Source organism: Lithobates pipiens, unplaced genomic scaffold, assembly GCF_037356315.1.
Source record: "Lithobates pipiens isolate NorthernLeopardFrog02 unplaced genomic scaffold, aLitPip1_a1.2 Scaffold_13, whole genome shotgun sequence".
NCBI lineage: Eukaryota > Metazoa > Chordata > Amphibia > Anura > Ranidae > Lithobates > Lithobates pipiens.
The window spans coordinates 201,734,453-201,746,791 of NW_027507718.1; the positions used below are offsets into that span (position 1 = coordinate 201,734,453).

At 40.3% G+C, this 12,339-nt stretch overlaps 1 protein-coding gene across 3 annotated transcripts in view; it reads right to left on the reverse strand.

Annotated features, from left to right (window-relative positions):
- Nucleotides 1-12,339, reverse strand: part of EPHA5 (EPH receptor A5) — a 512,956-nt gene that overhangs the window by 16,075 nt on the left and 484,542 nt on the right. For all 3 annotated transcript variants that reach the window (XM_077476128.1, XM_077476127.1, XM_077476126.1), the window contains exons 14-15: nucleotides 11,946-12,095; nucleotides 3,496-3,689 (exon numbers count right to left, since the gene is read on the reverse strand). In XM_077476128.1, coding sequence (XP_077332254.1) covers nucleotides 3,496-3,689; nucleotides 11,946-12,095 — 344 coding nt within the window. The remainder of the gene's footprint in view (nucleotides 1-3,495; nucleotides 3,690-11,945; nucleotides 12,096-12,339) is intronic.

A 12,339-nucleotide genomic window follows, 5' to 3' on the forward strand; every position in this document is an offset into this window, starting at 1 on the left:
GGCTTCTGGAGTATTTCTGCACTTTTAAGGAGAGATTATTTACCCAAGGAAGACTGGCCTTTAAAAGAGAAGTTTGGGGAAAAAAAACCCGAAACAGTCATACTCACCTGGGTGGATGCTGATCTCTCAGTTCTCGGTCTACAATGAGCAAAGAGCTGGTGACAGTCAGTCAAAAGAGCTTTGCCCCTACTTTTCCTTTAACCTCCTTGGCGGTTTTCCCGAGTGTGGCTTTGGGGTTAAATTTCAGCACCATTAGTGGCAATCCCAAGCCACACTCGGGATTGCATTGCAGGATCCTGGTGCGGTATACTTACCTTGTCCCCAGGATCCTACGATGTCCCCCTGCTGTGTCCATGCCTCTCTGTGCCGGGCTCTGTTCACTGCGAGCATCGCGATGCATGGGGGCGGAGCCCGGCAGCAAATTCAAAAAAGTGAAAAACCATAAAACATACAGTACACTGTAATCTTCCAGATTACATTACTGTATGAAATTATGTCACATCCCTTTTGTCCCCAGTGCTTTGTCCAATGCCCTACATGCAGTTTTATATGATATATTTCTGCCTGGAAACTGGAGATTGTAAATAGCAACCAAAAAGTGTCCCTTTAGGTCAAAAGTGGTTTTAGACCAGCTAGAAAACAGCAATAGTAAATTAGAACACTTTCAGAACTGAGCGACAGTGAATCATGAGTAAATTAATTTTATTATTATTATATTATTATTTATAATAATTATTTATATTTATTTATTATATTATAATTTATAATTTTGTGTTTCAAACTTCATCATACCCGGGATATCTATTAGACTCTTGTTTGGACAGATTTAAGTGTGTTATTGTTAAGAATTACAGGCATACAATATAAAACGCCAAATTTCTATGCAAAATAATTGTACAGCTTTGAGACGCAAAAATCTGACATAATCATACCACCAGGGAGGTTAATCAATTTATTGCTAGATGGGAGCGCTATTAGATCAGAGTTAGAGACTACAATATACAAAGGGGTCCCGGCAGGGCATTTTTGCTTCCACATAGAATCTCAAATATATGAAACTAACACATAGCGGGTTATTTACGAAAGGTAAATCCACTTTGCACTGCAAGTGCACTTGGAAGTGCAGTTGCTCTAAAACTAAGGGGTAGATCTGAAATGAGTGGAAGCTCTGCTGATTTTATCATCCAATCATGTGCAAGCTAAAATGCTGTTTTTTTATTTTCCTTGCATATCCTCCTAGGATCCACAGCAACTTTACTTTCAAGTGCACTTGCAGTGCAAAGTGGAATTTACTTTAGTAAATAACCCCCATGCTGTTTAATAAGTTCTGGCTTTCATTTTGATTTATAAGTTTACTCTATATGTTAGTCTACAGGACCCCGAGCATTGGTATGGTGTCCTGTATTCTGATGAAAAAAGGATGAGCGGTGGCATGACAATGGAAAACTGGAAGCATGCTGCAGTTTTTTAATAATGATGATTCAGAAAGGCTGAATGAAAAATGAAAAGGTATTTAATATCTATTGTTGTAGATAGGAAACACAGAGCATGCAAGGTAGACATCATATAACTATGAGCAGCTAAATCATGGTTTGCAATGTTTTGGTTTACAAAATATACAGTATCTCACAAAAGTGAGTACACCCCTTACATTTTATTATACATTTTCATGTGACAACACTGAATAAATGACACTTTGCTACAATGTAAAGTAGTGAGTGTACAGCTTGTATTTTCTGTCCTCTCAAAATAGCTCAGCACACATTCATTAATCTCTAAACTGCTGGCAACAAAAGTGAGTACATCCCTAAATGAAAATGTCCAAATTAGGCCCAATTAGCCTTTTCCCCTCCCAGTGTCATGTGACTTGTTAGTTTTACAAGGTCACAGGTGTGAATGGGGAGCAGGTGTGTTACATTTGGTGTCTCTACTGGTCACTGGAAGTTCAACATGGCACCTTATGGCTCTCTGAGGATCTGAAAAAAAGAATTGTTACATAGTAAGGTTCAATAAAGACACCAGTCCATCCAGAGTGAGTGTGGGTGCGTGTCTACAATTGTCCCTATTTATTTATGATACCCATATAGTGCCATCAATTTACACAGCACTCCACAAATACATCACACACTCACATTGGTCCCTACCCTCAAGGAGCCCACAATCCAAGGTCCCCAACTCACATTCATATACTAGTGCCAATTTTTGACAGAAGCCAATTAACCTACCAGCATTGGGATTTGAATCAGCAACCCTTTTTACTGCTAGGCCAGAGTACTAACCACTACACCACTGTGCCGCCTGTGCTGCAATTGTTGCTCTACATAAAGATGGCCTAGGCTATAAGAAGATTGCCAAGACTCTGAAACTGAGCTGCAGCATGGTGGCCAAGACCATACAGTGGTTTAACAGGACAGGTTCCACTCAGAACAGGCTTCGCCACGGTCGACCAAAGAAGCACATTCTCAGCATCATTTTCAGAGGTTGTCTTTTGGAAATAGACATATGAGTGCTGCCAGCATTGCTGCAGAGGTTGAAGGGGTGGAGGGTGGTATGTATTTGATTATTTAAGCACTGTTATAATCCCATCTGCTTGCTTTCATCCTCTTCTAAAGATGATGCACAAGAAAGCCAGCAAACAATTTGATAAGATAAAATAATTTGGTTCAGATGGTGTCAAGAGTGTTTAGCGGCAACCAGATGAGGAGTACAAAGACAAGTGTGTCTTGCCTACAGTCAAGCATGGTTGGTGGTGGGAGTGTCATGGTCTGGGGCTGCATGAGTACTGCCAGCATTGGGGAGCTACAGTTCATTGAGGGAACCATAAATGCCAACTTGTACTGTGACATACTGAAGCAGAGCATGATCCCTTCCCTTCAGAGACTGGGCCGCAGGGCAGTATTCCAACATGATAACAACCCCAAACACACCTCCAAGACGACTACTGCCTTGCTAAAGAAGCTGAGGGTAAAGGTTATGGACTGGCTGAGCATCTGTGGGGCATCCAGACCTAAACTCCTAGAGCATCTGTGGGGCATCCTCAAACAGAAGGTAAAGGAGCACAAGGTCTCTAACATTCACCAGCTCTGTGATGTCGTCATAGAGGAATGGAAGAGGACTTCAGTGGCAACCTGTGAAGCACTGGTGAACTACATGCCCAAGATGGTTAAGGCAGTGCTGGAAAATAATGGTGGCCACACAAAATATTGACACTTTGGGCCCAATTTGGACACTTTTACTTAGGGGTGTACTCACTTTTGTTGCCAGCGGTTTAGTCATTAATGGCTGTGTGTTGAGTTATGTTGAGGGGACAGCAAATTTCACTATTATACAAGCTGTACACTCACTATTTTACATTGTAGCAAAGTGTCATTTCTTCAGTGCTGTCACATGAAAAGATATAATAAAATATTTACAAAAATGTGAGGGATGTACTCACTTTTGTGAGATATTATATATACAATATCATAATTGAAGTGTTCTAAAATTATGTTTTACCTGTTAGATGAATTAACAAGCGACTTCAAGCTACTTGGGTTACGGATCAACTTGTCCAACATGCTGACAATCTCTTCAAACTTGGGCCTGCTATTCCGTTCCTTCTGCCAGCAATCCAGCATGAGCTGATAAAGAGCAGCCGGGCAATCCATGGGACTTGGCAACCGATAACCTTCCTCAACAGCTTTAATTACCTAATGGAGAAATTTTTTTTTTGGGTTAAAAACATACAGATAAAATGTGCCAAGCTAGAAATTAGTATTCAGAGATAGGGTGTTGATTTTGTTAAAGTGTTATACAGTATATTTACACAATTGTCTCAACATGTTTGACCCTTACTACTGCATTGATACAGATAAATCTTGCAGCATTTTGTGGCTTTACATTATTAATACTTTAGTTAAATAATATAAATATAATGTTCATTCTTTATAAAAAATAAACAAGTATAGTTTGGTTGTAAACAATTCATACGCTGTTGATTCTCATTCTGCGCAGGTGCTGGAACATGCAAAGGTGGGTCTGAACACCCAAAATACCAAAGTGGACAAAAACAGAATCAGAAATTATACCATGGAGAGCTTGCTCTTGGGAGTACAAGACTTACAAGAATTCTGGTGCTGACTCAGCCACAAGACTGAATTTGCTACTAAGTTATCACTTTTGGTTGGATTGTCCCCTTAAAGCAGGGGTCTCAAACTGGCGGCCCTCCAGCTATTGTGAAACTACAAGTCCCATTAGGCATTGCAAGGCTGAGAGTTACAAGCATGACTCCCACAGGCACAGGCAAGGTGGGGCTTGTAGTTTTCGCAACAGCTGGAGGGCCGCCAGTTTGAGACCCCTCCCTAAAGGCTTCAGAGATACTGGTAATTTAACCACTTGCCTACTGGGCACTTTGAATGACAATTGCAAGGTCATGCATCACTGTACACAAAATACATTTTTATAAATTTTTTCACACAAATAGAGCTTTTTTTTTGGTGATATGTAAACACCACTGGGTTATTTATTTTTTGCTAAACAAAAAAAAAAAAAAGACTGAATATTGAACCACTTGCCGGCCAGCCGTCCTTCATTATAATGCATCAGGTCGGTACAATCTCCTTGATAGCCCCCTAGTGTTAACCCATTCCCTGACAGTGATATTTATACAGTAATCAATGCCCTTTTATAGCGCTGATCGCTATATAATTGTCAATCAACCCCAAAATGTGTCAAAAGTGTCTGATGTGTCCACCATAATGTTGCAGTTTCGATAAAAATCGCAGATTGACGCCATTACTAGTAAAAAAATAATAATAATAAAAATGCTATAAATATATCACCTATTTTGTAGACGCTATAACTTTTGCGCAAACCAAACAAAATATATACACTTTTTGTGATTTCTGTTTACCAAAAATATGTAGAAGAATACATATCGGCCTAAACTGAGGAAAAAATTTGCTTTTAAAAAAAAAAGTTGGGGCTATTTAATACAGCAAAAAGTACAAAATATTGTGTTTTTTTCAAAATTGTCGCTCTTTTTTTGTTTATATCGCAAAAAATAACAACCACAGAGATGATCAAATACCACCAAAAGAAAGCTCTATTTGTGGGGGAAAAGGACATCAATTTTGTTTCACAGCGCCGCACAACCGTGCAATTGTCAGTTAAAGCGATGCAGTGCCGTATCGCAAAAAATGGCCTGGTCATTGGGCAGCCAATTCTTCCGGGGCTGAAGTGGTTAAAAGAAAAAACATTTTACATAGTTTGTTATAACATTTTGCAAACAAGTAATTTGTCTCCTTCACTGATGTGTGCTGATGAGGCTGCACTGATGGGCACTAATAGACTGCACTAATAGGCACTGATAAGGTGGCACTGATGAGGCAGCATTGATGGGCATTGATAGGTGGCACTGATGAGGAGGCACTGATGAGGCTGCACAGATAGGTGCCACTGGTGGGCACTGATAGGCAGCACTGATAGGCACTGATAGGTGGCACTGATGGGCACTGGTAGGTGGCATTGATAGGTATCACTGATGGGCACTGATTGGCAGCACTGGTGGGCATAAATTAGCAGCACTGGTGGACATTGATTAGCAGCACTGGTGGGCACTGATCAGCAGCACTGGTGAGAACTGTTGGGGCTGATGACCCTTTAACAGAAGTTGGTTATCTGCTTTCTTCTTCTCTCCTCACACTGTCAGTGTGAGGAGAGAAAAGCCGATAACCGGCTTGTGTTTACATCCTGTGATTAACTGTCAATTGTTGACAGCTGATCACATGGCAAAGGTAGCAGATAGCAGATATTGGCAGATAGCATGTCTAATTTTTTATTTATTTATTTTTTAATGCACAATAAGACAATTGTGGAGAATAATACTTGGCTATGTGTTTTACTTCAAAGGACAGTTTGGGAGTAGGCAGTTACATTTAACAAAAATACGATGTAAAATTGACAAGGGACACCAACATATTTGTATCTTTGATCATAAAAAAACTATGGGATAATAGTGTTGTGGAAACTTGCCCAAAAAAAAATAATAATAATAATATTATTCTTGATATCACTAGCAAAAAAAAAGCCTTCGAAAATTAGTTTGCAATAACTTCATCAGTATCACCAGCAAAGCAGCTTCATTATTATCCCATTAAAGAAGAAGAGAAAGTGCGTTGCATTTCAAGATTTCATAATTTTCCACGTCACGAATGTTAATTCTCCATTACGAATGCTAGTTTACAAGACCGACCGCTTCTGACTCGTCCTTGCTTCTGAGCATGCGTGTTTGTACAACAACAGGTATTTGTCTGTGGAAAATTTGAAACTCTGCTATCCATTTGTCCTTGGAAAATCCGACAACAGTTGTCTGATGGAGCGTACAAATCTGATCGTGTGTACGAGGCTTAAGTCTCTTATTTTTAAATTTTCTTGAAAGCTGTGCAGCAAAAGTGTCAGTTTGAGAGTTGAGATGAACCCTTTACTACTAACAGATGTTATTCATTATAACCTTTGCCCCAAAATGGGGGAAAAAAGGGTTGCTGTAACTGCTTAAAAAGTGAGCTGGAGATTTTGTAGAGCATATAACAATACCCTCACCCCAGATTGACAATGCTGCTCTCCAAGGGTGACTCCTTTGCTCCTCCAGTGGACTGGAGCCATCCTAGGGCAAGAAGTGTGTTGCTTACCAGATCACCAGATGCACATAAAGAAAGAAAATCCCCAAAAAAGGAAAGAAATGCACCCACTACATTTAAGGTTTGGTAAGCTGCAATATAAAAAAAATATTTTTTGGGTTCAATACTGCCTAACTCCAAAATGATGATTTAGTAGCAATAATAGTAGTTTAACCAATTGCCCTATGACAGGTGTCATACTGTACAGACTAAATTTTATAATTCTTTGATAAATGATATATTGTTGTCATTATATCCCATGTATGCTACATGCTGCAGCACATATATGACTTTTGTTTATAATTAAATCATATCTAAACTCAAAAACAGAAAATGGATATATAGTAATACCTCGAATTGTGAGTAACGTGGTTAATGTGTGTTTCACAATACAAGCTATTATTTTTTTTAAATCCTGACTCAGCTTGCGAGCATTGCTTTGCAAAACAAGCAGGATTCAAGCCTCTGTGATTATGCAGTATCGCATTTGCCCAGAGATGCGAGGGCGCTCGGATGCACTTGGCTGCACTCAGAGCCACTTGGAAACACTCAGAAACACTCTGTTCCTGAGTGTTTCCGAGCCTCTCCTAGTGTTTCTGAGTACATACGAGCAGCTCTGAGCAGTTTGCGAGTGTTTCTGAGTATCTCCGGCGCCCCCTCCTCTGGCCACATGCTGTATGGCAAACCATAGAAGTCATTGTGGAATGAATTATCTGAGTTTCCATTGACCTCTATGGGAAAACTCGCTTTCATATATGAGTGCTTTGGATTACAAGCATTCTTGAACAAATGATGCTCTTTATCCAAGGTTCCACAGTCTTTTATTTTAAATATCCTTCCCCTTTCTTTTCACCTGACAGTGCTGAAAATAACACACTTTCTATTTTTTTTGCATTTTACATTTACTTCTGATGGTATCTATTGAAGGAGCCATTGTTGTCACACAGGCTGGACTTTAAACATGTCTGCCTTTGGTTGTTATTATTACACAATGGATTGTAGGGACTAGTAGTGTTTCAGCTCACAAGGACATTGTCTTTTTTAGCAAGATCAGCAAGTATTCTCTTCAAAAAAGGATATGAAAGCACCCACCACACCAATAGAGTGGTAAGCATCAATATATTCTATATTTTCTTTTTTTTTTCATAATTTTCCATTTTGGTTTTTGTGGTTAAACACTTTTTAACCCCCATAACTGTAAATTCACAAAGGTTATCTCACACATCTTTACTCCTTAAAAATGCTAGTTTCTGAACAAGGATAATAGTTATGCCCTGTACACACGAACGGATTTTCCGTCGGAAAAAACTTGGATGATTTTTCTGACGGAATTTCGCTCAAGCTTGGCTTGCATACACACAGTCACACAAAAGTTCTCTGAACTTTCAACCATCAAGAATGTGGTGATGTACAACACTACGATGAGCCGAGAAAATGAAGTTCAATGCTTCTGAGCATGCACTGAATTGTTTCCAAGCATGCACAGGAATTTTGCGCGTCGGAATTGGTACAGACAATCGTAATTTCCAATCGGAACTTTTTCCGACAGAAATATTGAGAACCTGCTCTCAATCTTTTGCTGGCTGGAATTCCGCCAGCAAAAGTTCGATGGAGCGTACACATGGTCGCATTTTCCGACCAAAAGCTCTCATTGATCTCATTGATCTTTTGGTGGCCAAATTTCCAATCGTGTGTATGTGACATTAGAGGAGGTGTTGAGGAGAGCAGAAAAAAGCCAAGAGCCAAGATGATCAATTTATGAGTGGAATTTAGTAATTAACTATACATTTTAAATGTAAAATTGTATATGTATGGTATGTTTATGTGTGTGTGACTGAGGTAAAATAAGAAATGTCGTTAAAATAACTGACCCCTTTGTATCCTTTCAACCATAGATACATTCATGTGATCAAGAGGAATAAAATAGGGGATATGCTTTCTTCAGCATACTGAAATAAGTGATGCTTGTAACAAGCAATACAGCTGCTAAATCTTATGTTGTACAGTTGCCAAACATCATGAACAGCTATTTTACTTCACTCAGCAGAGAATGAAAGGGGAAAACAGCATTATCACTGTGGTTTCTGGAAATTCCGCTATGCATAAACAGTTTTCCCAGTTGATTCAGAAATGCACAATTTCAGCATCTGATTAGGTGATCAGTTTAATGTACATGATGTCAAATTGTACATGTATTTGTTTCAGAAGCTAATTATATTAGCGACCATGTGTATGCAAGACAAGTTTGGGCCAAAATCTGTCGGAAAAAATCTGATGGATTTTGTGGTCAGAATGTCCAACCGTGTGTATGGGGCACTACTGATGAAATAGTTTAAACCTGCAAGAATAGACCTGAGTTGACTTGACAGGTTGTGGGTGCACATAGAATGCGATTGGGGGAAAGAGGATTACAATTCTGAAGTGAGGAAGATTTATCTAAATTTATGTAAGGTGCACTGAGCAATATGGCAATGCCTATGAAAGAGGGGCATAGTATGACTTACTTGGGGGAACAGTAATACTACCTAGTACTTTTAAAAATTAGCTCAGTGTTTGGTCTCAATCTACATTCCCCCTCAACCATGGGCTAGGCAAGGCAACAATAAGGTTAAGGGCACATGGCCTGGTGGTTCAGAAATTGGTGGGCACATGTTGTTCCCCTCCCCCTCCTTTCTTGGCCAGCCAGGCTGCATGCTCAGAGTAAGGGTCTGGTACAGTTTTAGGGAGACATCATGCATTTTTTTTGTATAGTGTCCCCCTCCTAAAATCAGTACCAGACCTGAAGAGTTTCCTGGGGATCACAAACATTTCTTTTGGCGAGGAACCCCATTCAAATCCATACTAGACTCAAAGGGATTGGTATGCATTTTGGAGAAGAATTTATGCATTTTCTTTCATTCTTGGTGTAGTATATGCTACAGCAAACATGACATTTAAAAGGAAAATAAATATATACCATTTAAATTGCCAGCAAATAATTGTCATAGTTATCATTTATGGCTTTTTTTTTTTTTTAAACAGAGCACAGACCCCCTCAATATTTCCTCTAAAATACATAGAAGATTATTGGGAGGGTATGTGTATGTGTAAAAAAGAAAAAAAAATCATTTTTAAATGTCAGTACTGCCGCTGCACTTTCTGTACATCAAAGAGATTTGCCCCATTTACAGCCAGGGTTAGGACACCCCAGGCATGTTAGTGAAAGGAAAAGGACATTTTTAATGTTCCACTATTAGCATAGCAAAGAATCACTGCTCCTGGCTGAATTTATTAATGCCAGAAAATGGGCATTTTTAATTTGACAGATTCAACTCCCATAGCGTTCAGGGTTGACATCTGAACTTGGGATTTGGGTTCCACATCTGAACTTCTTGGAAGTTTGCCAAACCTCTGCCAAAGCAAACCCAGGGCAGTTTTGCTCATCACTTATCACTATGCATATCTGACTGAATTTTTTTAAGCCTAGAGAAATGGTAAAGGTTAAAAAGTGGAACTTTAGGCAAATTGCTAAATATACAGTTTAATTATGTGTTTATCTGCCAATAGATTTGTATAATGTTATATACAATAAACTACTGTCTCATAGGTCACTATGTCAAAATCATATCTATGTGTTCCATTGTTGATAGATATCCAGTTTTGGCATCCATATGTATTAATGTATTAATGCATCACATGTTAATGATAGCTCTAGTGAGCAGGGGCGGCCCGTCCATTAAGGGCTCATGAGCGCCGCTTTCCCTATCCATGTGTCCACCCCTTTCAGGACAGCGGCGCATGGATTCCAATGCGGGGGAGCTGTTTTTTTGCAGCACCAATTAGAGCCATATGCATAAAAGGCTTCAATATAGGGTGGGCTCGGGTCGTAGAGAGTGTGCTCTGATCCCACCCAGGTGTGTCACAACAGAAAATTAATATTCACTGTTTTAATACTGATCCTCCTCCTGTCTAATCAGGAAGCAGGTTCTGACACTGGTCACCCGATTGGCTGAAAGGACAGGTGCTCCTATTGGAAGCCTAGGAGGAGGAGGGGAGGAGCTGGAAGCCGCCATGGAGAAGAGGACTGGGAGCTGAGCCGCTGCGCCACGCTGCCTGCCACCCAATGGGGTAAGTGCCAGACCAACTGGCAAACAGTGGGGAGGGGGGTGGGTGCTGCGGGGGGGGGGCTTGGGTGGTTGTTTGCCGCCCCCAAAAGAAAACACCAGCCGCCACTGTTAGTGGACGAATTATTTTAGACTAACTGTCCACTTCTAAAATAGTTAATCTGTCCACTTCTAAGAAATATAATCTGTGTATACAGTGCCAGGACAAGGTTGTCTAGTGCCCAGGGAGAACATGCCAAACTGTGCCCCCCCCCCCCCCCCCCAAGATGTATGAGCATTATGTGTAAGTAGAAATTTCCCCACAAAAACACTGAACACTAATCTGCATGCTTACCCCTAAGCATAAATCCCCCTCCTCCCAGTATAAATCTGCCCCCCTGCTGAAATCCACCCTCTCAGCACAAATCTTTGCCCCTCCATTCCCTAAATACCCCACAGCCCAAAAATACAAAATTTCCTCTCCTAGTACACATCTTCCCCACCACTTCAAATCCCCACTCCCAACACAAATTCCCCACAAATCATCCCTCCTAACAAAAATCTTCTTCCCCCATCCCCCCTCTCAACACAAATCCCCCTAAATCACCACTCTTAGCACACCCCCCAAATTTCCCCTCTTAGAACAATATTTACCCCCTACTGCCCCCCAAATGTCCCCTTCAAACACAAATCTCCTTGTGGTGCCGCCCCACTTCACATGATACCACAGTGCCCAGGGCAGCCGTCCCTCATGCCCACTCCTTTCCCGGCCCTGTGTATATATGAGGTTAATCAATACATACAGACATAAGAAAATCTGCAATATGGATGGGGGCTTCAGGGGAATCTCTGAGAGGCACACTGGAGCACAAATGTATTCAGTGAATCATATTATAGAGAATATTCCAATCAAAGTGATCATCCAATCAAAATATTGGACACAAAGAAGGCTGTATTCCCTAATGGATGAGCTCTGTAACTGTCAGGAATACAAAGGCACCCCTGGCACCCTCTTTCTCCTGGGACCAGCCACTGTACAATATATGTGGCTATTGTCTCTCAAATGATACACTCTATTGTCTATTTCAAAATCAATTTGACCTTGTTTCTCTATTTTGCTGCCTATTGAAATGCTCACTCCAGCTGGTTTTTGAAACCACAAGCTTTTCAAAATTCAAACCATATGACTTGTTTTATGGCTACTTACATCTTGATTTGTCATCTCCCAGTAGGGTCTTTCACCATATGACATGACTTCCCACATCACTATTCCATAGCTCCAGACATCACTGGCAGAGGTGAACTTACGGAAAGCAATTGCTTCAGGGGCTGTCCACCGTATGGGTATTTTTCCTCCCTGTAAACATTAGAACATACGGTCAGGTGACAGTGTAAATTTCCTTCCTATTCTGAAAGCAATAATGAAACTGAGTAAATAAGTTGAAACAAGGCTCTAAGCCATAAACAGACATATCACTTGACGCTCAGGTGAAGTAACACGGGGAATAAAAAGTTCACATCCAACAACTGGTAATAATTTTGTCTCTAGAGTAAAATAAAACTCATGAATCACATGATGTATTTCAAAACAATGAATTGAA